Here is a 25,286-nt window from a genome sequence, read left to right as displayed (position 1 = left end):
ATTTTCATAGAATTTCTTGATTTCCTCTCAAAGACTAGATTTCTGAGGGGAAAATAAGTGATAGTCCCATCTCTTCTCACAGATCAGTAATTGGAACTGGGGTCACTTGGGCCACCCCTAAATAAGATTGAGTAGACATTTGCCTTGGACACATGCATAGATATCTATGATAGCCCCTGGAGCTACCTGAGCCCCCAGCCAAGCCATCGGACTCCCCTCCACTGCCAAGGGCTCAAGCTGCAACCCCCATGCCTCCAAATAGTCTCTTGGGGTCCCCCCTAGGAAGACCATCACCCGAAGAAGGCTTGGGGCCATTTGTACAGGAAACCCCAGGTGGGAGCTGGGAGCATGCTGTAAAGGGGGAATGGTCTGCAGGTAGATAGTACTCTGGTGGGTCAGGCCCAGGCTCCACACACTTTTCTCCCAGTGAAGGCAGAAGGTCAATGGCAGAGGCATTACATAAATGAGGCCCAGAGGGGCTCCTACTGTCCCTGCCCTGGGGTCAGCACCCCTGCCTGGGCTCCCTCCCACCTCCTGGGTAGCCTTCCACTTGGCAGTGATTCTCAAACTTAAGAGTGTATCAGAATCAGTGCGCCTGGGTGGTTCAGCTGGTTAAGCGTCCGACTTCAGCTCAGGTCATGATCCCATGGTTCATGGGTTCGAGCCCCGGATCAGGCTCTGTGCTGAACGTTTGCTCAGAGCCTGGAGCCTGCTTCGGATTCTGTGTCTCCTTCTCTCTCTGATCCTCCTCTGCTTACACTCTGTCTCACTCTGTCTCTCAAAAATAAATAAATGTAAAACAAAATTAAAAAAAAAAAAAGGCTATCAGAATCACATGGAGGGCTTGTTAAAATTCAGATTTCTGGACCCCATTTCCTGACTTTCTGATTCAGTAGTTTTAGGATGGGGACTAAGACTTGCTTTTCTATCATGTTCCTGGGTGAAGTTGATGTTGCTGTTCCAGGGATCCCACTTTGAGAATCACTGCCTCAGGCCTTGCACAGTTTGTGCTTTTCCCCCTCAGCATCCTTCCCCTCCTTCTTCAAATCACAGAGGGGTTTCTGAAGCCCAGATAGCCTCTTTTCCCTCTAAAGGAATCTACATTTTAACACTTTCCTACAGGTCAGGTGGCTAGCATTTTCTAAAATGAGTATTTAGTGATCCGAGTAGCTCATTTGAATGTGGCCCAGTCCTTAGGAGCCTTTTAATGCTGTTGAGGTCCAGTTAAAAGTAATAGTCAAAGTACATCTCAGTAGCAGTGCTCGGTCAGAGTGTTCCCAAAAATAAATCCAGTTGTGTGTGTGAGGTCCTTGCCCTCAGCTGGGCCCCTGGCCTGCTTGGATTTTTCCTAGCTCTGCACAGCCACCTTTGCTGGTGGCCATCTGGCATCCTTGTGATGCATCAGTAACTATGTGTTGCTGGCACGAGATGGGGATGATGGGGGTAGATCAATAAGGGAGTGGAAAACACTCCTTGGCCCAGCTCTCTGTCCCATTCAGCCATTATCAGGGGCACAAGTGGTACGATTCATGCTGAGTTTCAGAGCCCCTGGAGAATGCTGCCGTCCAGCCCTGGTCCTGACATCCCCTCCTCCACCACCGTGCAAACCCATCCCTTGATGTAGGCATGGAAACAAATGCTATGCGATCTCTCCAAACTTCACCCTCTGCATTCTCAAGGGCATGTACTCTTGCCCTTGTAGAGTGCCTTCTTCAAGTCAAACCCAAAAGCACACATACATGTAATTTAGTGTAAAGAGATACTGACTGGGCACTTCTCCTCCAACTGATGGATGCAGATTTCCAGCCTAGGGTTCATTTGGGACATTATGCTGTGCATTCAATGCAAATCCATTCCTTTATATATTTGAACTTTTTTTTAAAAGTTTATTTATTTTTAGGGGGAGAAAGAGAGCACACGCATGCGTGTGTGAGTGGGGTAGGGGCAGAGAGAGAGCGAATCCCAAGCAGTACAGAGCCCAACACAGGGCTCAAAATCAAGAACCATGAGATCATCACCTGAGTTAAAATCAAGAGTCAGACGTCCTATGCTTGAACATTTTTGAAAGCTATTATTTGTTAGATGCATGTGGAGGCACACCCCCCCACACACACAAACTAAAATGGGAGACAATTAAGCTTACCGAAGGCCAGTAATTCTTTTAAAATGATATAGAAACAAAATCTGCTGAAAAACAAATATCGAAAACAGTGCATTCAGATTGGCTGAAAAGAGCAACTAAAGCATTTGCCTTCCAAAGCAGACTGCCCATTTCACCTGCAATGTTCTTAGAACAAGGATGCCACCTACTTTTCCTGATCCAGGACCGACTCTAATGGATAAAATAGTATGGAAGGTGAACCAAGGCAAGAGGTTTCTTGGAGTGTCTTTGGATCACACAGGCTGAAAACTGGCTGGCAAGAGACGACATCTGACCCAGACTAGAAGGTCAGAGGTTAACAGGGCCCAAGGGATTCTTTAGACCCTTCTGACAGGTGGGGAAAATGAACACCAATGAAGCTAAACAGCTTGCCCAAGTTACAACAGGCTCACGTTGGTTATATGACATGGTGGTTAGCATCTGGTGGGCTGGAATTTTGATTCCAATTGGAGCACTGGTTGTGACCTTTGTATGTTACTAACTCCCCGGGCATCAACATCCTCCTTTACCAAATGGGAATGTTCTGTAATTTACTGGGCTATTGCAAGGACCAAGCAAAAAATGTGACAGTTAATATGCACCTAATTAATCTTAGTTTTTTTATTCCCATCCTTTCATGCAGATTGAGAATTAGAACTAAGAAGTCTGGCCTTCTTGGCTTATGCTTTCTTTATATGCAACTTCTCCTCCACCAGGGTGATAGTACTCTTTTCTTTTCCATAGTCACCATCACACTCACCATCACTCTCAGATGTCTACCTGCAGGATAGAATAGTCATTGGGAGGATTAATAAACATAATGTTTGTGAAAACACTATGTTTATACAAATGTACATTATTACAAAAGACTACACTGATTTGCCACAAGACCATCATATTAGCTACCAGATACGCTGGGATCCAAATAATTTACTGAGGAGTTGTTCTGTTTTGCTCTCATTGGATTTTGGGTGCCATATATTATCATTGGCTATGTAAAATGTGATCATTTATGAATGATGTAATATCTGAGGTTACAGACTCTGAGTCTCATATTTCTCCCCATTCTAGAGTCACAAATATTTCACAAATGTGCACTCAAATAAGGACTCATTTTAGTAAAACAATGTCAAATTTCTACCGATTCCAACAACAATGGCCCAATACCCTAGAAGAAGCTTTCTGTTGTTGAAGGCCTATTGTGTCTCCGACACTGCAATTATTGCCCCTTATGATAAAGAATACTGAGGGTCAGAAAAGTTGCTTGACTTGCCTAAAGTCACACAGCAAGTAAGATCCACAATCCAGGTCTGACTCCTCACAGAGTTCTATCTACTACCTCCTACTGCCTCTCCACAGAATGTGCCAGACTTAACGACAAATCTACAAACCCATTTTTATCCTAGCATCCCATAACCACTGTTGAGTAATCAGTTCTAACAAAATTTCTTTGAGCTTGGGAATAAACGGAAACAACATTCACAGATACAAGCACAATACAAGGTATATCAGAGAGGAGGTTATTTGTTCTAGGCATCTGCCATAGGAAAACACACACACACACACACACACACACACACACTAAAATGACTTTGTCATATTGGCCACAGTCCATTGAAATAAAGGTAGGCACTTGGCGTGGAGGCAGCCTGCTGTGGGCTGCTGTTGCCCTATGGGAGGGGCTAGTATGAGAATTCTTTCCCTACTTAAACTTTGGTAGCAATCTGAAAACCTTCTGAGGGGAGTTTCATTGTAAGCCCTTCAGAGAGGACCCTTGGTCAGTAGCAAGGTGAAGGCTGAGATGAATGTGGAGAATTGGCAAGCTTTTAAGGTACAGGGTAGAGATAAGTTTGGTTGAAGCCAAAAATCCCTATAGGAGAGATACAGAAAACAAATCTGCAGGGAAGAAGTTTAAAACTAAGCATCTTTTCTAGGTGTAAAGTATAATTTCCGTGAAATCAAGTTTTCTAATTGGCAAAGAGGTGTTCCCATACCATTTTACTATGAAAAATACATTTGTTCATCCTCAAAGGTCCACTAACAAAAAAGTGAATTGCCATGGGGGACCCTCTTTGAAGACTTGCTCTAAACCAGAAGCCCGCCCAAACAAAATAATGCATAAAATTACAGATGTGCTATTGGGAAGTCCTCCTACCCAGGAGTTCTCCTACCGAGAACTGCTCGGTATCCTAATAATTTTTTTCTCTGTGTTATGTTTTTTCTACTTTTAATAATCTTCCCTGGGTCTCTGCCTCATCATTAAGGAAGGCGAAGTTAACACTAGAAAATGTTCATAAGCAGGAAACCACATTTTATTCCATCACTCATAGACCATCACTCAGAGTAGTCAGTGTCAGTTAGTTATAGCAACAGATGTTGAAACACACGTAGTACCTACAAAGGCTCTTTTGAATGTCAGTTTAATTTAAACCTTAACCTCAGATTTTTTCCACAGATACAATGAGAAACCACAAGGATCCTCTTGTCCTAATGCTCCTTCCATACACTGCAATAAAAGTTCTTGTTTTGGAAACATAGAAACCTTCTGAATCAGCAGTCATGGCCCACTGTGTTTGCCACGGTCATTCCACATGTTCAGCACGTTAGCCTTCTTAGGGTCCAGGGAAGAACACCTCCCCCTCCACTGCCCATTATTTTCACTGTGGAATTTTGGCTGTACATTTCAGATGGAAAGTAGGTAGCATACTAAAATTGCAAACCACTTTTTTAAAAAAAACCTTTAGAGAATGGCAAAGAATTTAAACAATATTTACTGAGTCCTCACTAAGGATGAGCTAGTGTTCTCCTTAGTTAGGAGGATAAACAGATGTATAATTGAATAAACATTCACTCTGCAGGAAGTGTGTAGTCGAAAAGAGTGCTGTTCAATAGAAATAAAATGTGAATAACATATGTAATTTTAAATGTTCCACTAACCTCATTAAATAAAGTAAAAAGAAAGATGGAATTGCTTACAAATATAATTTATTGAACCCAATACATCCAAAATACTATTCTCTCAAAGTGTAATCAGTATTAAATTATCAATGAGGTATTTCTTTTTTTGCACTAAATCTTTAAATTTTTTTAATGTTTATTTATTTTTGAGAGAGAGAGAGAGAGAGAGTGAGAGAGAGAGAGAGAGTACAAGTTGGGGAGGGGCAGAGACAGGGAGAGAGAGAGAGACACAGAATCTGAAACAGGCCTCCAGACATGGAGCTCAAACTTGGGAACGATGAGATCATGATCTGAGCCAGTCAGATGCTCAACTGACTGAACCACCCAGGTGCCCCTGTACTAAAATTTTAAAGTCCATTATGCACTTGACACTTACAGCACATCTCAATTCAGAATAGTCACATTTCAGATGCTCAACTGCCACATTTGCTAATGGCTACTGTGTTGGACTCTATAGGTCTAGTATTTAGAAGGCATAAAAGCATAAATTCAGTACAAGCTCTATTTGGCTTAGATACAGAAGGAAATTTTCCATGGAAATTGGTGTTCTAAATCATGTTATAAGTCGGAGAGATGAAGAGTGTAGTTCATGCTGAAAAATCTGTCAAAGCAACAGCTTGGGGAAGGAAAATGGCAGGGAACTGACACTCTGTTAAACAAGAGTTTCAGCTCATGCTTAGGATAAGGACACAATTCCTTAAGGAGAAACATGAGTTCTTGTTGAGGTGTTTGTTTGTTTTCATTTTACTCTCAAACTCATCCCCTACATTCAGTCTCTCTGCTCTAGCCCCACGGTCTATTCTCTATGTCTCAGAAACTCCCCACTTCTTCCCATTCAGATCTTTACAGGAGTGTAACCTTGCTCGGGACTTCTCTAGCTTGGCTCAGCATTGCTTCTGGCACATAGTATAGTGCTTAGCAGATAGTCCTCAGTAAATGTATTTGAATGAACAAATAAATATTTGCAGAGAACATGCAGGGAAGACGATGAGAAGGCAGGAAGGTCTGACTAGGGGACTGTTGCTGAGAACCTTAGGCACTAGCTTCTGGGTTTGTAAATTAACTCTGTGAGCAAGCCAGTCCCACACCTGCCACTTGCATATTAAATGTTTTTCTGCAGCTCAGTTTTATGTGGGATGGTTTGGAGTGAGGAGAGGCAGGTAGTGGAGAGCCCTGTTAGAAACCTTTTGAAGGAGCCTAAATGAGATACCAACGGGTCCCGTACTAGAGGAAAGGGGTGGGGTTATGCCTTAGTTACAAATCACACCAAGAGAGCAAATAATTTTGTAGAAATTTTACATTCTTAGAGATGAAAAGAACTTTTGCCATTTTACAGTTGGGGCAAGTGAGACTCAGATAAGTTTAATTATTTTCTTCTAATTAAACCTTAGATTTCATCACTCTGCACAAATGGGTTCATTATGAAATGGAAGACAAGGTATAGATTGCATGTTATAAGAGAAGGGATCATTTATAAACATTACGTTAAGCAGCTACAGAAAACTGGGCTGGGGGGGATGAAAAGAATCTAAAATGCATTAAAATTATGAAAGAAATGTTTTTAGCACTGCATATAACTGACCTCATACATGAACCCAATCACAAATTCAGTCAAGGGTTCTGATTTAGCAATCACTTACATATTTCCATTTTCTAAGAACGTTAGAAGTACTATCAATACACTATCTTCACAAAGATCAAAAGGTCGAATGTTTCCCATCTGAAAAAAACAAAAGACCTAGACAGGGAAATTAAATGGCAGTACGATGGCCACAAGGCTTATTCTCTGAGTCATAGGTTGTCTTCCAAATTAGATAACTTGTGTTCTTCTAGGCTGTGTTTTCAGCTAAGCATCATGTTTTCTGTCTGAATGTCTCAGAAGAAGGTGAGAACAAGGAGATAATATTTTTAATATTTGAAGAATTAAGTGCTGGCAATTTATACTTAAATCCAGAAAATGTAAGATGGTTCATAATTTGCCAGTTTCTAATAAGCTGTAAAAGTCTTTCCATTTCATTGGGAAAGATCTGTAAATGTTCAAAATCTTTATATATATATATATATATATATATATATATATATATATATTTATTTCTAGGAGAGAGAGAGAGACAGCGTGAGCAGGGGAGGGTCAGAGAGAGAGGGAGTCACAGACTGAAACAGGCTCCAGGCTCTCAGCTGGCAGTCAGCACAGAACCTGACGCGGGGCTCGAACCCACGAATCGCGAGATCATGACCTAAGCGAAAGTCGGAAAGTCGGACGCTTAACCGACTAAGCCACCCAGGCGCCCCTGTAAATGTTCAAAATCTTAAACAGTTACAACTAACTAAGATAAAGGAGTATTAGACTTAACATTTCATGAGGTTTTGCTGGTCATACTGCTCCTAAATGGTGGAAACTTTAGGTTAGAGGTAAACAAAAGTATTACAAGATGTATGTTTATTTACTGGGCAAATTACCATTAGAGAAAAGAAAAACCAGTTTACAGCTAGGCTGTAAGGTTGACATCACAAAGTCAAAACAGAAGCTTCACTTTTAAACTGTTTGTTTTTATAATGGATATATCAAACTTTGATATCAAGCCTTTAAACCTCAAGATTTGATAACATGACTTTAATAAAAACTTGCATTTTAATATCAAAAAAACCCCAGAAGTTAGATTGCTTACTAAAAGGTTACAATTAGACTTGAAATCCACATGGATTATTTTCTGTGAGTTATGAAAAGTAAATAGTATAAAACCATATGCAAGGAAGCGTGGATATTAAGGTGATTTATGGAGACATTGGAGACATAACTCAGATGTAATTATGTGATTTTCAAAAACCAATCATCTTTACTTCCTCAAATGGTCTCGTAATTTTTTGATGACACACAGCAGAGATGTGCTTCTGTCAAACCGAAATGTGGACAAGGAAAGATAAATGGTAGGTATGGCTAACAATTTGAGATGCCAATATTCCTCCTGAGGATTTCACTTATTGACTGTGCTGGAGGAATGAAGGCATCTAGTTCTTGGGAACTTAGCAGTATGCATTTCAAAAGCTCTACTTTTCAACCACTGATAATTAGAACGAAGGTTTAGGTCTTCCTGAATCTTCTTGCAAAGATGTGGTTGTGCATGGAACTCATGTCCTGAATACAAACAAGAAAGAAATTCCTGTAGTGGTGAAACCTATTGTGGCCTCCTGTCTCACAATCCTCCCCATCCCCCTTCTCATCTTTATTTTTCTTTAGCCATTTCCCATCTAACAAACCGTGTTTTACTTTTTTATTGTGAGAAAACATACACGATGTCATACCATTTTAATCACTATTCACGTGCAATTTAGTACATTCCCATTGGTGTACAACCATCACCACCATCCATCTCTACGGCCTTTGCATCTTTCTAAACAGAAACTCCTACCCATTAAACAGGAACTCCTCATTCTCCTCTCCCTCAGCCCCAGCTCCCAGAAACCAGCACTATTCTGTCTGCTTCTATGAATTTGACTACTCAAGGTACCTTGTATAAATGGAATTAGGGCCTTATTTTGAGAGCTATGATGAACCACTGAAATGTGTTAAGCACAGGGATATCATGCTCCAAGTTGTGTTTCGGAGAGCTCTTCGAGATGGCAGTTTGGAGGGCTCTGTGGAATAAGATTGGCCACAGAAGGCCAGTTAGGAGGTGGTGGCCATTCTCCAGGGAAGACTAAAGGTGACGTGAACTAAGGAAATGGCAGTGCAGACTGTCAATAAATAAATGGAAATGGGAACCAAATGCTAATTAGAAGGCAGACTTGACAAAAGTAGATTCCCTTCTATTCCTAGATGTAAGAACCTAAGAATCCTAGCACAAAAACAAAAACTCCATCCCAAGTTTCTTAAGTTCCTATGGGAGTAGACCGTGAGCTTGGAATGTCCAGTGAAAAGCCATAGCGGTTGCCAGAAAAATGGAGTGACGTGATGGAAAGAGAATCTCAAATGTTGTCAACTGTGGTGGGCCTTCTTATCTGTGTGACCACGGAAAGTTACTTAACCTATCCGATGCTCAGCACCCTTGTTGGTAAATCAAGGGTAAGGACACTTGAATTCCTGAGTTGTGAGACATAAGGGAGAAACACCATCACTGGGTATTCTCCAAATTAAATGCTATGAAAATGCTACTTGTGTTAGTATATTACAACCAATCAATAAAGGGAGATTATTACGATAAGTCAGTATTTACTGAAAGTTGAAGAGGCATTTGAAGAAAGAAATCTATGCAAATTATAGTAGCTGCATAAGCTCCATGGATTATGTGGAACTACAGCTAGGTATAGAAAAATATGTAGACTTTAGCAAAGTGTGGGGTAAGGATGAGGAGTGAGCAAAGAAGGAACTATTAGGTGGAAGACATTAAAAATGACAAGATGGAGGCCCAGTTCATTCTGGAGCTAATGAAGGCAGAGAGTTATGCCAAAGAACATAAGGAATAAGGTAAATAATGCTGAATGTAACCAGAAAAGGGAGGACTTTTAAAATCCAAAGTGGTCAGTTGACATACAGTAAAGCTCATAAAAAGTATGGTCTCTAACATTATTATTATACACTGGTATATATTATTATACACTTCCAAAAAAATCCCCAATCTGGAAAAAAAGATTCCCAGTCTGGAAATACTCGATGTTTTAAGATGTCTATTTATTTTAGTTTCAAAGAAAGAATTAGGCCTTTTCCTTCTGACAGGGTTTGGGGTAACTTTTCCAATGTCTATGACTTTTTTGTCCTAAGGTAGGTGGGAATGAATAATATAATTTAAACTGAAGCATATTAGCATCCGCTATTTTCAAGAGAGCCCCAAATACCACAATTCTTCACAAGGTAAATGCTTCAAGAAAGAAAGAAAGAAAGAAAGAAAAAAAAAAAAAAAAGAAAAGAAAGAGGAAAAAAACCCAGTAGAAATCTGAGAGTAAAAAAATCATTGCCACAAAGAAGGAACTTGGCTTCTAATGTAAAGTTTGCCACTTCTCTATGTGGCTTTGGAGAGACTTTCTTCTTTTACTGCCTTGTTTCCTCAAGAAAACATACTACTATGGGAAAGTTGTTAATCTGTCTAAAAGCACTGTGATTTCTTCATGGGAAAGTTAAGGAGGAGAAAGGCAGGGAAGAGTAGATGTGAAGAAAAGAGTAAAGAAGTTATTAAAGAGTACAAAAAATGATGGTGACTTGCACCAAGGCCCTGAAGATAAAAAGAGGGGCATTTAAAAAGAAATCTATTTTAGAAGTAAATTCAATCGGATGTGTCAATGAATTGCATTGATGTTGGAAGAAAAGGAGGAATAATCATTTCTGGCTCTAACAGATTAATAGATGGCAGTTTCATTTATTGAAATGGGTAGGAAGGAAAATCAAGAGTTCAATTTGGGATAGGATTAATTTAAGGTGTCCATGAGACATTTCAACAGGAATGTCAAGTAGACAACTGGGAACAGAGATCTGACATTCAGTGAGCTGATAAATTTAGGAAAGATACACAAATTGCATGAAAGCCTGGGGATGAATGAGCTATTCCTGGGGAGGGGAAAGGAAAGAAAAGAATGTATGGGGAGATGAGAAAGATGGAGAACCAGAGTGAGAGGGAAAAAGAAAAAGATCATAAGAGGGAGAGAGGCCAGTTAGCCAATGTTGGAGGCTGAACCATTCCCATAATAGGATAGAGGAGGAGGCTGAAAGGAAACAAAGAAATAGCCCAGAGGTGAGAGGAAAACCTACATAGTACTGAGCCACAAAAGCCACTGTTGAGTAGGTGAGTCGGTGAGTCCTCAGGGAGGAGCTGGGCCTCAGGAAGACAAGCTTAGAATGGGAGGAAAGTAAGATAATGATAGATAAGTGTCCACATCACAACGGAAATGCATATGAAAGAGCTTGATCTTCAAGTTAAAGAAAACTTAGGGACAGAACGCCTTGCAATACAAGTTTTTGAGTCTTTAGTAAGAAATATTTTCATGGAAGTGGAGCAATATAAAGATTTTAAAGACTATTTCAGAGTGTTTGTGAGTTACATGGGTTATGCTTTTGAATATTCAAATGGATTTCAAGTCTTGACTTGATAGTGCAAGGCAAATTAGAAAACAAGACTCGGCGTTACATTTAGATAGAATCTCATCAATAACAAATTATATGTTGGACATAAGGGTTTGGGTATCTGTTTCTCCCTCAGTGCTTTATGAACATAGAACCAACCAATGAAACAAACAAAAAAAAACCCAACAACAACAAAGTAATTTGGCATCATTTGATTTAATGAGATCCTGTACAATCCTTCACTTCGACAATGAAGCCAGACCATTGCAGTTGCTCAGGGACAAGTATCAACAGAAGAGGAATTAATTATGTTCACTAGTTCCTAAGCCTCTGGAAACCGCTAAATAACTCAATAAAAGTGTAAGCCTGCTGACCATGAGGAGGTCTTTTGAGAAATCACCTTTAAACAATAAAATCCAAAAGCAAAGAGTTTAATAGTAGCACGTCTACAACTAGACTCATGAGTAAAATCACAACCAACACCATAGCAAAAAGTGTACAATGGTAGGCCAAAAAGTTAAGCCATAATTTTGAGGTTGTCTTGATAACACCTTCCATGTTTTGGGAGCTAAATATGTTCCAGGACTAGGGCTAAGTGCTTTATACATATTCTGTCATTTAATCCTCTCAACAGTTCTATGAGTTATAAGTTGTTATTAAACCCATTTTGCAGGTAAGTCAATATACTTAGAACATTAAATAGCTTGCCCAATGTTACAGAGCTTGTACGTGATGTAGGTTAAGAGTCCATCTGGGTTTGTCTGATCCCACATTGGAAGTCCTTAATATCTTTCTCCTATGAGGGCTTGGGTGTTCCTACTTTTTGAGTGTAACTGAAAATGTTTTGATTATAAAAGGTTAGAGATGAATTCAGTATAGCTGGATATAGTTTGGAAAATGATGCTATGTTTTAGTGAAACCAATAGAAACATTCAATAATTTCCCTTTTGACTCTTCTCATTGAGAGGTAGGGTTTATTTCTTCTCTTGAATGTGAACGAGGCCTGTAACTTTTTTGATGAATCAAGTGCAATGAAAACGACACTGTATAATTTCCAAAGCAGAGCCTTCCAAGATGTGTGCCTCCACCTCTCTCTGGAAGCACATCGTTTTGGAAGCCAGAGGCTTTCTATAACCAACTATCTTAAGATCATGATACTGTGAAGAAGCCCAAGGTACAAGGAGAAAGAAAGAGGCCAAAAGGGGAGAAATGAGTCTCCAGGTATGAGAGTGAAGCTTTCTGGGAGTTACTGGCCTAGCCTAGTCCCCTGCTGAACACAGCTGAGAAATAACCCAGCCAACAACATGGAAGGGGACCATTCTAATGAGTCAACCTGAATTCTTAATTTATAGAAGCATGAGAAAAACAAACTGATTGTTTTGATTGCTAAGTTTTGGCTACCTTGTAATGCAACAAGAGATATTATAATTTTGGTACAGTTAGACAAAATGTGGAATATTATATTTTAATGGGACAAGCAGAAACCCTTCCTATAGTTTTACTTTGAGTCCCAGCCTATGTTTTATATCTGAGATAATAAACCTACAGTTTAAAAGTTAGCTGTCTGACTCAACTGTTAATTTCATCTGGTCTGAGGCAAGTATCTTCAAGAAGAAAAGCTAGTAGAGAGCACTTCATAATGTAGAACTAGATTTCTTCTGTGTTTGCTGTTTTATCACCATAGCAATGCATTGGTATAATACACTATCTTACTTTTGAAAACATCTGAGGCAGTTTACAATGAGATACACATAATAAGAGAGTTAAAATAAAACACAAGATTAAAACCAAATTTAGCAACTGAGAAGTTATTTCTAAAGATCTGTCTCATTTGTTCATGGAAATTTACCTTTAAATTTAGCTTTGAGTTTCCTGGCAGCTGGGGCAAACCTGTGGGATTATATCATGCTAACTGTGATTTCTTTCAGAAAAGAAAAATCTTTAATCTACTGCTAAATTTGAAGAGCAATTTCTTATGTGGATCTCCTCACAGGGAATAGTAAATGATAAAAGAAGCAATGACTTCAAAAGCAATGCCATTTGGAATATAAATGTGTCTCAGATTTGAAGTCTTTGTACCTGCCTCTGTTTAAAACAAAAACAGAACCAAAACAACCAAAAAAAAAAAAAAAAAAACAGAATAAAAGTTTAAGGACTTGTGGGTTTTTAGTGTTAACACCTCTCTTCTCTCCTCCCTTACATCAGAATTTCATAATTGCCTTTATCTTTCAATAAGGATATATTGATACCCTCCAGGTACAAAGCTCTGAGGATATATATATTTTTTAAAATTTTTAATGTTTGATTTTTTAGAGGGAGACAGACAGCACAAGCAGAGGAAGAGCAGAAAGAGAAGGAGATACAGAATCCAAAGCAGGCTCCAGGCTCTGAGCAGTCAGCACAGAGCCCGATGAGGGGCTGAAACCCACCAATTATGAGATCATAACCTGAGCTGAAGTCAGAAGTCTAACTGACTGAGCCACCCAGGCACCCCTCTGAGGATCTATTTGTAAGCGAAGGAGAGCACATGTCCCTTCCCTCAAAGAGATCATAGTCTAGGAGGATATTAATTAATGCTAAGGGCATTTAAAAAAATGTTTACTGTTTATTTTTTTTGAGAGAGATAGAGAGAGAAGGAAAACAGAAGCAGGGTATGGACAGAGAGAGAGAGACAGAGACAGAGAGACAGAGAATCCCAAGCAGGCTCCACGCCATCAGCAGAGAGCCAGATGCTGGGCTCAAACTCAGGAGCTGTGAGATCATGACCTGAGCCGAAGCAACTCAGCCACCCAGGCACCCCTATGTTAAGGACATTTATTAAATAGCTATGCCAATGTGTGATTACAGATTGACAGGTGTCATTAAAGAAAGAAAAAAGGGCAGGAAGTTACAAAGAGTATATAATTGGGAAACAGCATCCCAGCATCCAAGTTCCTGGGGTTAGGGTAGGATGGGAAGAGTGAAGAAAAAATGTACTTCCTTACATTTGCATTTCTACCATAATGCCTGACACATACAGATGCTTAATTCATGTAGGCTATTGATGATGAGATCCCATCCCACTCCCCCCAAAAAGTGTTAATATCAACGCTTAATCTGAACTTGCTGTTTGGAGGATAATAATTTTAAGAAGGAAGGCATTGTTAGAAATATTCATTACTCTGAGTTTTGGAAAAGAATTAAACGTATAATGCAAGAGGTAATTGCCAAGATATGAGATGGAAAAAAAATCACACATTCTCAAATTCCATCTGATTGAGATTAAGTCTGAACAGTTACTCTCAAATCCCTGATTTAAAGCATTCATTTCATGCTAGAAGACTAATTATTAGAAATGGCTACACCATCTTATTAGCAGCAGTGAGAGAAGGAGTGGACTCTTTCACGGAAAAGTTGACTAATAGACAAATACATTAGATATGACTGCTTTGCCAAAGTTGATAACTAAGGTCCTGAATACAGTAAGTGCCAGGTCCTAGGTCTTATGTAACACTTCATCTTTGAGCTCAAGTGGATGAAAGAAAAAGTAGTTATATTGACATTTCTTTGGAGAAATTCATTTATGCATGGTTATTATGAGTGGTAAGCTCTTAAATGCTACATTAGACATTCCATCAGCCATATAGCTCCTCTAGCTTTGTTACATAAAATCTTAGCAGCAGCTTTTTCCCAGTTACTACTCTCTTCCCACTTCTACCACATTACCAGCTTTAAAACAATTTTTAAGATATTTTTGCCTGCCGAACTTTGTTTCACCTGATATTCTCCAGCGTTTTTCTGCAATCTTGTTTTCCCGGACTTACTAACAATTTTGACAATGTGAAAATTTCTACTTTAGGAGTTCATTCTATTGGGGATGTTCGAATCCAGATATAAATGAGGCTTCCTGGGTAAAGACAAATTTCTGTTATAGGCTGAATTATGTCTCCAACACCCCCCCATTAAAGTCTATATAAAGTCTATATTAAAGTCAACCTCAGAAGCTCAGTATGTATCTGGAGATAGGAACTTTATAGAGGTAATCAAGTTAAGAGGAGGTGGGAGCTAATGAGATGTGTCTGGTATCCTTATAAAGGTCTCTATAAGTTGTCCTCATAAGAAGGGGAAATTTAGGGGCTCCTGGGTGGAGTTAGTGAGTTGACTTTGGCTCAGGTCATGATCTCACTTCTCGTGGGTTCGTTCCCCACGTCAGGCTCTGTGCTGATAGCTTGAAGCCTGGAGCCTGCTTTGGATTCTGTCTCTCTCTCTGCACCTCCCCTGTTCACTCTCTATCTCTGTCACTCAAGTATAAATTTAAAAAAAAAATTAAATTTTTTTTAAAAAAGGAAGGGGAAATTTGGACTCACACATACAGAGGGAGGAAGATGTAAAGACACAGGAAGGAGATGGCTGTGTACAAGCCAAGGAGAGAGGCTTGGAAGGAAATCCCGCTCTCACAGCCTCAGAAGGAACTAGTCCCACTGATGTCTTGATCTTAAACTCTCAGCCTCCAGAATTGCGAGACAATACATTTCTATGGTTTAAGCCCCCGCCCCCAAGCCCTAGTTTGTCATTTTGTTATGGGAGCCCTAACAAACTAGCACAACCTTTATTTCCTTGTGAAAACCAAAGGCAGCTTTGAGATGCTTTCTCACTTCTTACCTAAAGATGGATTAGAGATTCTGTAATTTCCTTTCATGAATGAAGTGACATATATATCTTTGCTATCTCCTAACTCCATAAGCTTGAACATGCCATTAAATATATTCTTCAGTAAACTGTTAATATTTCCACTCACCTTTTCTGGTTAATCATAGTACAATTGATGTAAAAGACATGAGGATTTCTAAATCAAGCCCTCCAACTTGTTACAATTTTTTTAAATTACTTATATCCAGTGTTACAAAAATGCCAAACTAATCACCAAAATAGTGTAGAGGTTATTGCTCAAATCTAGTTTCTGCCAAGCCTAACTAAACAAAATGTCACTTTGTTATCTGCTTTAGAGTATAGAAATTCATTAAAGCATAAGCCTCTAATTCTCTCTCACTTTTATTTGTCGGAATGTCAAATACCACTACTTAGAAGTAGTGGAACTCATGCTCAGATTTACTTTAATTCTTACTTCCCTTCTTTGCCAATACCCTATTTAACCAGGTAATTATATTACAATTACACAGGATACCTTTTCCCTAAGCCCCTTGGTTACATTCTCTTTATTGATTCATTAAACATATCTTGTTGAGTATCTACTATGTACCAGACACTCACACAGAGCTATGAACAAGACAGACACAATATCTGCCCTCAGGGAGTTTATATTCCAGGTTTCAGAGAAACTATATGAGACTAGAGAGAGGGCTCATTTTTAATGTGTTTATTTTTAGACTGCCTCTCCAGTGTTACACTATTTAGCCTTACGCCGATCTTTTTAACCACTTGTAAAGCTATATACCTATAGCTTTCTTTCTCATAAATTCTTGCTGCAGTATAATTAAAATGAGCACTGGTCCAGAAAGATTCAGGATTCAAAGGAAATTCAGTCAATTTTCAGAAAGATCATTCTATGGAAATGATTATATTTGTGACTAATAGACACTGCAAACACATATTCTTATTTATTTTTAATTCCCAAACTATTAACTTTAAATGTTCTCCTTGGTATATTTTATTATTCTTTTTTATTTTTATATACAGTTTTAAGTTTATTTATTTTTAGAGAGAGAGTGTGTGCAAGCAGGGTAGGGGCAGAGAGAGAAGGGAGAGAGAGAATACCAAGCAGGCTCTACACTGTCAATGCAGAGGCCAACTTGAGGCTCAACCTCACAAACTGTGAGACCAGGACATGAGCCAAAACTGAGTCAGATGCTTAACCAACTGAGCCACCCAGGCGGCCCCTGGTATATTTTAATGTTGGTCCTACATCGACTTAAGTCTTAAAATGTTTTAACTATTTGGGGAATCATTTCACGTTGCTATTTCTACAACTTAATTCTTGATCTGTTGAAGTCACCCATACTGGCTGAGCTCACTCTAACAGACACAGAAATGGAAAGACATTCCTGAAGTCACCGGGCTAGAAGAACAAGAGTTCTGTTTTCTACAGGATGTGAACCTAGGAATATTTCACTTCAGACTTTTGTCTCTTTTACCTTGAAGTGAACTTATCTTGTAGAGATGAGGGAAGGGAGAAGGAGGTGGAGAAGGTAGAGGAGGAACAGAAGGAGGAGAGAGAAGGGGATGAACCACACGCTCAGTCATTTCCCCAAGCAAATGGCATTTTGGGTGAATGCCCTGACCTAGGAAGGAAAAATAGATCAAGGTGACCCCAATACTATAAAAATAGCTGAGTGGACTCTTCCCAGAAAAATATCACAGCAGGCTCTGTAAAGCAATTAAAGTAATATTTTGGCATCTCGCACTACCAAGGGGGAAGATTCTCTTACTGCCCTAGTTACAGCCTTGATTTTCATTTCCCTCTGTTGTAAATACTTATGAAATCATTTTAGAATGCTGTGAAGCAATAGGTGTGAGAATAAACAAACTATAATAGTAATCCTTTCTCCCAGTGCTGGAGCAGCTGCGGAAGGAAGCCAGAGCAGTACCCAACTTGCCTTGTCTGCCTTTCCTATTGTCTTGTCCCTCACGTCTTTCTCTTCTTCGTCCCACACATAATATTTTCAAACTTGTTAGGCTGACTCTACAGTCTGCCAGGGACCTCTGGCCACTTGCTGGCTGTGTTGGCCCTTAGACCAAGAGCCTGTGTGCATCTCTGTAACTGCCTTGTCATTGCTGGGCCAGGAGGGTGACCTGAGAATAAGGGCTGGCCCGGTCTTTCCCACAGGAAGCACATGGATCTCCAAAGAGGTTGTGCACCCTCGTGCAGTTAAAGCTCTTTGGGGAAACTCGTTGCCCTGTTAACTTAACTTTCTTAAATACCATGGAAAGGATAAAGGTCCTCATCCTGGTATTGGTGAGGACCCAATGAGTCCACACTCAGACAAGCTGATGAGCGGGATCTAAGGCTTTAGTTAGCAGGGAGGGAGTGGCATCCCACTGGTAAATCAGGCCTCTTCTCCTTATCTGCCAATGTTAAGACCATTGATATTTCCTACTTAAGTTTTTGGGACTTACTCCCGAAACTTAAAACCAGTGAACATTAAAAAAATGACACTTTAAAAGTCTGCCTCCACAGTATTTCTTCCAGCAATCTATCTTTAGCTTGACCTAAATTACTAATTAAATTTTTCTATTGATGCAATTCTCATGCTTCTTTCCTTTATGTTTTTATCATCAGACATCTTCAAATGGGGACATATGTTTCAATGGTCCCCCACCCCCATTTTCGTTTTGCTTTATCTTGTTAAGTAGATCATCAAATGTGGGTGAGCTCAGAATATTTCTTACTCCAGTGTTATATATGGCACTTTAGCACTAATTCTTCAAAAAACGAAACTTTCAAGGAACTCTGCTACACGTTCCATTCAAAACATTTCCCAAGCTCTGTAGCAGAGTGCAAGCCTAACCAGCATCAATTGGGCTTTCTCAGAAACTGCTAGGATGACAAAGTATGCTCTCTCACCTGCATTCTGTGGGACTGGAAACTAATTCCCTGGCACAACCAAACCTAGCCAGCCAAACTTGCCCCTGCTCCAGGCCAACCCCTCAAGGGCTTGGTGGTCAAAGAGGAAAAAGCATCTTGAACTCCAATTTTTCTTCACCCTCTGTGGTTCCTAAAACCACATGGAAAAATGAGGAAAAATAATAATTGGAAAGAGGTTTTTAAAACCATAGGTGCAAGAACACATAACACAAATATATAACACTGAAGTCAGATTTATATTAGTATAAAATAAAAATGATTAGTCAATCTTACTACATCTGTCTTGTTTGGCCCAACAGGAAAAACATTATAGAAAAGAAATTGTGGTGTGGGCACTGCATCAGCAAACAAGATGAGGTCAAGTTTCCCTGGGAATCTGCCAGCTTTTAAGCCTAGTGACAACTTGTCCTTGAACCAGATTTAAGTTATTTTTCAAAGTCTTCATTTATTTATAATCCATATCCAAACAGAGAGGAAACTAAAATGCATTAGACTTCTAAGTCATTACTCTGTTACAAGAAAAAAAAAAGGGGGCAGGGAGGGAGAAACCACTTAGGGACAAGTTAACAAAAGGATTCATTCATTCATTTTGTATATACTTTCATTTAACAAATTTGGCCTGACAAGTAAGGGATGTAGTGAACAAGGTAATGGGTTCTCTGCCCTTGAGGACCTTCCTGCTCTATGAGAGCTACAGGTGAGTAAATAGTCCTGATATTACAGTGTGTGTGTGGTGGGGGGAGTCTGGCGGAGCAGTACCATGTGCTTTGCTGTTGGAGCCCACACAACAGGGACTCAAATAACTCAAATTTTGGCTACTTCTCAAGAAAGCACAGTAGAAGCCAGTAGAGTCTGCACCATGGCTCCAGGAAGTATGATCAAATACATCTTGGAGACTTCAGATTTGTTGGAAAGCATTCCTATTACCCTTGGGAGTCGCTTGGAAAATGTTAACTCTCCATGGCTATGGCCAAAAACTCCACACGAAATCCTGTCTGGATCATCTTCCCAGTAGTTTCCAACGGGGAGAGCCAACCCTGAAGCAGTGTTAGCATCATGGCATCACCCTCCAGAGATGCAAATGTAAGATTGGTGGGGCTAGAGCGGACCTCCTGAGGTTGAATTCTGCTACCCCTCCTCATAGCACTGTGACTTTGGACCAGTTACTTAACCTTCTGAAGCCCAGTGTCTTTGGCTGTAAAATGGGCATAATTGAGCGATTGTGAGGTTTACAGTAGTAAAGTGCATTGACCAGTGCCTGACCCTTAGTAAAAGCTCAGTAAATGTTAGCCCTCTGGGAAGACAAGAGATGGTTCACATATGAAGAGGACCTTTATTATCATTCTAATTAAGTGTTTTAAGCATACATAATAGAACAGTAAAGGGAAATGCATGCAAAGGAATGCTTTTAATGGAACTAGTTCAGAGGAGCTGAATTTCACCCCTCAGCCCTGCCAGAGCAAACATCATAACCAGCTGAAAACCTTTGCTTTGTTCCCTGACATTTTTAGAGGAAGGAGGAACCTAGGGCCATCATAGTCATACCTTTCCACTTCTCCTCTGACCACGCTGGAATGGTTAACGCCAACAGGCAACATGTACAGTGGTTAAGGCTGTATGGACACTGGAGGTCAGAGCTTTGATCCAAACCCTGATTCGGCCACTAACTAGCACTATGCTTTAGGACCACTTCCTCTACCTCTGTACCCCTCAGTTTCTTTATCTGTGAAATCAGAATAACAATAGCATCTACGTTAGTTCTTTTTGTGAGAATTTACCCGTGTAACATACTTAAAACCTCTTAGAACAGCTCCCAGCAATGCTAGTGCTGCGTAAGTGATGCCCACTGTAACATTTGTTATTATTAAAGAGCAATACAACATAAGGAATTGCTTAAATGAATACAATATGAGGAATTGTTTAAATATACAAAATCACGAGATACTGAGTCAAGACAGAGGTATCTTGTCGAAGCTGGTGGTCACTAGGCAGTTAACTCTATGAAGACAAGAGCTGGATTTTTTTTTTATATATATTTTTATTTCTAGGAGAGAGAGACAGCGTGAGCAGGGGAGGGTCAGAGAGAGAGGGAGTCACAGACTCTGAAATAGGTTCCAGGCTCTGAGCTGGCAGTCAGCACAGAGCCCGACGCGGGGCTCGAACCCACGAATCACGAGATCATGACCTAAACGAAAGTCAGACGCTTAACCGACTAAGCCACCCAGGCACCCCTACAAGAGCTGGATTTTATTGCTACTCTATTTGTTTAAAAAAACAAATGGAAAAGGCATGAAGCGCTGTTGGTTAGAGGGCACAATGAAGGGGAAAGCACACTAGATCTGGAAGTAAAAACCCAACATGTGAGGAATGCTTAGTTTCATCCTAATCTGAGTACGTGTCTCTCACTTCCCTGATACTCAGTTTCCTCATCATTGGAACAGAGAGGTCAATGAGAGCATTCTAAGGTTCACTCCAAGTCCAAAATTCTATATGGCTGGCTAATATTTGAAATTTTACACAGGGCAATATAATTATGACTACAGAAGTCTTTTTTATACCCAGTGTTTCTCCAAAAAGGATTACCACGTTGGAGACAATACCATTTGTTTGTGTTTCCTGACTCATAATGCAAGAATCTCAACTATAAGCAGATCTTTAAATCTGTGAAAATGGATTCTCTTTAGTGCCATTGATAACTTTTAATGCTCTTGGATTATGAGAGTCAAACCAATAAGGGCATTTTCCCATTGATTTTAAGTGAAGTTTTAGAGACTCTGAGAATAAAACATAATCCATAGGCATTTAATGCTAACCTATCATTAACACAGAGAGAATTAAAGTAGGACTCTTATGGAGTTTAGCTTAACAATTCTCAACTAAATGAAATTAAGCTGATTTGGTCAAGCTTTTAAGACATGAGAGTAGAAAGCCTAAATCCAAAGGATTTGGGAGAATAGCACCAAGCTGGCCTGTCTTCAGATTGTGGGCTAGAAAGGCACTTTGAGACTTTTCTTCTGAGGATTAGCTGCCCTCATAGGTTTCATACATGAGGAAGAGATGCAAAGATTTCACCTGGAAGAAAAAAGATTCTGAGGTGGAAAATAAAAAAAAAAACATGGGGGGGGGTGGGGATGATCTGAAATCAAAAGTCTGGATTAGGAATCCAGGCCTTGGGTTAAATAAGGTTTAAATTTCAGCTCTGCTACTTTTTAGCCACATGAGCTTGGGATGGTTGGTCAATCTCCCTGAGCCACACTTTGTACACTGAATAATTTCTCTTCCTTCATAGGGTTTTTGTGAGGATTAAATGAGATAATACATGTAAAGCACTTGACCCTTAACGTCTCAAACATAGGAAGCACTCAGTAAGTGGTGGCTATACTTACTCTCTTAAATGAATGATGGGGCAGGTCGTCAATATTTCCTTGGCGTGAGCTTTTTTATGCTCCCTTTGGAATGTCTCAGGGGCGCCAGAAGCACTCTTTAAGCCTTCTGCAATAACAATCTGGCTCCAAACTTCAGTGTTTCTCGTAAGCCCTAAAATACCTATGTGCCCCCCACTCCCAAGATCTATTCATGGTTTTATGTGGGCACTGGACAAAGGTTCACTGTGTAAGACTGTCCATCTAGGTTAAAAATAAACATGCAGATATGTGTGGAACTTCAACAATAGAATATAGGAAAAATGGATTATTCTTAGTTGAAAACAAAGACATTCTAATATATGAACGTGTATGTAAATGGAGAGAAAAAGGCTGGAAACTATGAACATCAACATGGTAGCAACAGTTTCTCTGGGGAAGATTGGGGAAGAGGTGGGATTTACCTCAGCATTTTATTAATGGTTTACACATTTATTTACATGTTGGCTGTATAATTAAAAAACAAGCAAAAACAAAAACAAAACAAAAATGCAAAGCCCAAAGCAAAAGTCAGGGTACAAAATGAAATGAACTTTTAGAACAGAGAACCTGTATACTAGTAGACAAGAATCAAGGAATTTATCTTTGGGGCTGTTCATTAATTCTTACAAAGTCACATTCTGCTGAGTTTCCTGTCCTTGACAAGTAAGGAGACCAGTAGGGAGGGGGTTGGAGTGCGATTTCTGATTCTATCTCCAGCGACTGATAAACCCAGGTTAGAAGGCAAATGAAGCTACTGGCCAGAAAATCTTGGTATAGACCTCTTTCTCTTTGCCAAGTACTCAGATACAAATCTGGCTGGTTCTTTGCAAAATTCAAGGTCAACAGAGGTGCCAACTGAAGACGATTGGTAAATGATGCCTTGAAGCAAAAAGAAACCAGATGGTAACTTATATACATATTGTACATTTTGATAGCAAAGAAAATTAATGATGATGTAAACAAAAATCTTCTAGATAGCTACTTGGCTGATAAAAAAAACACCTAACTGAGGAGTTTTAAAATATCACTCTCATTCCCCTCCCACCAATACCACTAAATTAATTGATTATTTAAAAGAGAGTGAAGAGTTTAAGTACTGAATTATGGGCTATGACTTCATCTCTTTTTTCTTTTTCTTTTTTTTAATTAGCCAAATATTTGTTTGCTATTGGAAATTCATTTTCACAAAGGGCCCATTCCTTGGAAAGAAATATTTTGACCACAGGGAAAACCAAGGAACACCGCAGAGCTATGAGAAGTTGTACTGACTTGTTAGGGTGCAGCCTGTAGTCTCCAGGCTTGAGGGATCTTCAGGAACAATGTAAGGGCAGGGTGGTTTTGCTTTGGTTTTAATGCATATGTTTTGACCCATGGACTTCAGGGAAGGTTGAGTTTTACTGATGAGAATCCAGGCCAACGGAGCCCATGCTGGCCTTCTCACCAGGCCTTACTTATTGCTTCCAGCACTGCCTTCCCAGATGGCCCATTTGGTGCAGGGAGGTGATCTGGCTCGGTATGTAATTCACTGTGTTCTGCTGGTGGTGGGTTAAGTGAAGGGTTGTGTGTAGGGCACAGGACAGAAAGGACCTGAATGAAGGGAGGGAAGAATGAATGGAGAGAACCATTTTGATGGAATTGCTCTAGGGTATTAAGTAGGACGGGGCTCCTGGGGGCTGGAGGAAGGTTCTGTTGCTTAAGAAACTCTCCATAAGAATCAGTCATCGGTCCCTTAACAATCATACATTTCTTACCTCCTACTTGTGTATAAATCTGTAGGTTTACACAGACCACCAGTGTGACTAACACAATGAATTCGGTTTACTGTGAAACACACAAAAAAAGACCTCTCCCTTTCTTGCTTATTTATAAGCAAAGTAATGTCAACACTATGAATGGAAGAACAAGGTATTTAAGGAAAAAAATGTATACAGCAGCATAACCCCTTATTATCACTTGAATTCAGACTTCCCACTGTTCTCGCTGAAAGAAAGGCGTTCATACTCAACAAAATTGAGGCCACTTGAAATAGAGGATTTAAAATGCTGGATTCCATCATTTCTGCAAAAGGTCATTCTAGTCCTTGGCTATTTTTACCATAGATAGAGACTCAGCAAGTTATTGGCTGAATGGATTTGGGAAGCCAGATTGCTTCTGACTAATGAAGATGGTAATGCAGCATTGGAGACCGAGTCCATGAAAGGTGTGGAAAAAGTTGAACCTTCAGAGACAAGTGAGAGGAGAGCTACTGAATTAGTTCCTGACTAAATTGCTAGCCATAACTGTATCCCCTGGCCAATTCTCTTTGAAACTGCCTGTAATCTGGGGGCTCAAATCCTCTTTAAGGCACCCGGGCCCACCCCCCACCTCCTCCCAAAGCAACTGTTTCTAGGAGCCCCCACCCACAAATTTGCATCAAGGCAGGTGTATTTCCCAGCTGGACCTCTGCTGCCAGAAGCTCGCCTTTCATTCAGGGTTCCGCAAGCAAACCTTAGTCTCACCCTGGGCAAGCAATCAAAAGCATTTCAGAGAAGAGCAGAAAACAAAAGAAACACACAAAACCTGTCCTTACCCGCTTCTTAAAAAATTGGAAGGCTGAGCATTTCTTGACTGGGAATCCATTCATGTCTTTGTTTACCATTTTCCACAGTCGGGAGTTCACAGTTATAGATCCAGGGTGGCACCGCCTGGTTAGCGCATCTGGTGCCCGGCTGCCCTCCCGGAGACAGTTGATGAAGACGGAGCGGGATGGAGAACCTTTAGCGGGGCGCAGGTCTTCACTCGCACATTCTGCGGCACCGCTACTGCAGCAACCTCTCCCCACTTTCAGCGGCCGCCGGCAGCGCCTTCGCTCTTCCCATGGTGGCTCCGAAACGCGGGCATCGGGGCTGCGGGTCCCCGGGGCTGCGGCGGATTCCGGGTGGGATGCTCTGCGGCTGGCCAGCCGGGGAAGGGCACCCCGTGCGCGCCCCCGGCTACCTGGCGGCTTTGCGGCGGGCGCGCGGGGCCAGCCGCCCGGCTCCAGGTGATGCGCTTCTGGAGGTTGCTGGGGAGGAGAGCTGTTTTTGATCCTGCAAGTTCCAGTGGGAGCTGTAGTTAAGCAGCTGAGAGAAGGAGTAAGAAAGAGCAGAAGCCAGAGGGAGGGAGGGAGGG

The 25,286-nt window shown here is 40.4% G+C and overlaps 1 protein-coding gene across 1 annotated transcript in view; it reads right to left on the bottom strand.

Annotated features, from left to right (window-relative positions):
• SGK1 (serum/glucocorticoid regulated kinase 1) overlaps nt 1-24,789 on the bottom strand; it is a 112,687-nt gene extending 87,898 nt beyond the window's left edge. The window contains exon 1 of the mRNA XM_039242043.1: nt 24,706-24,789. Within this exon, the coding sequence (XP_039097974.1) occupies nt 24,706-24,774 (69 nt within the window). The 5' untranslated portion in view covers nt 24,775-24,789. The remainder of the gene's footprint in view (nt 1-24,705) is intronic.
• Nucleotides 24,790-25,286: the final 497 nt, after the last annotated feature.

This window comes from Hyaena hyaena, unplaced genomic scaffold (assembly GCF_003009895.1).
Source record: "Hyaena hyaena isolate Hyena2069 unplaced genomic scaffold, ASM300989v1 scaffold_204, whole genome shotgun sequence".
NCBI classification, from domain to species: Eukaryota; Metazoa; Chordata; class Mammalia; order Carnivora; family Hyaenidae; genus Hyaena; species Hyaena hyaena.
The sequence above is the reverse complement of the archived record's forward strand: the minus strand, read 5'-3'. Positions and strand labels throughout refer to the sequence as shown.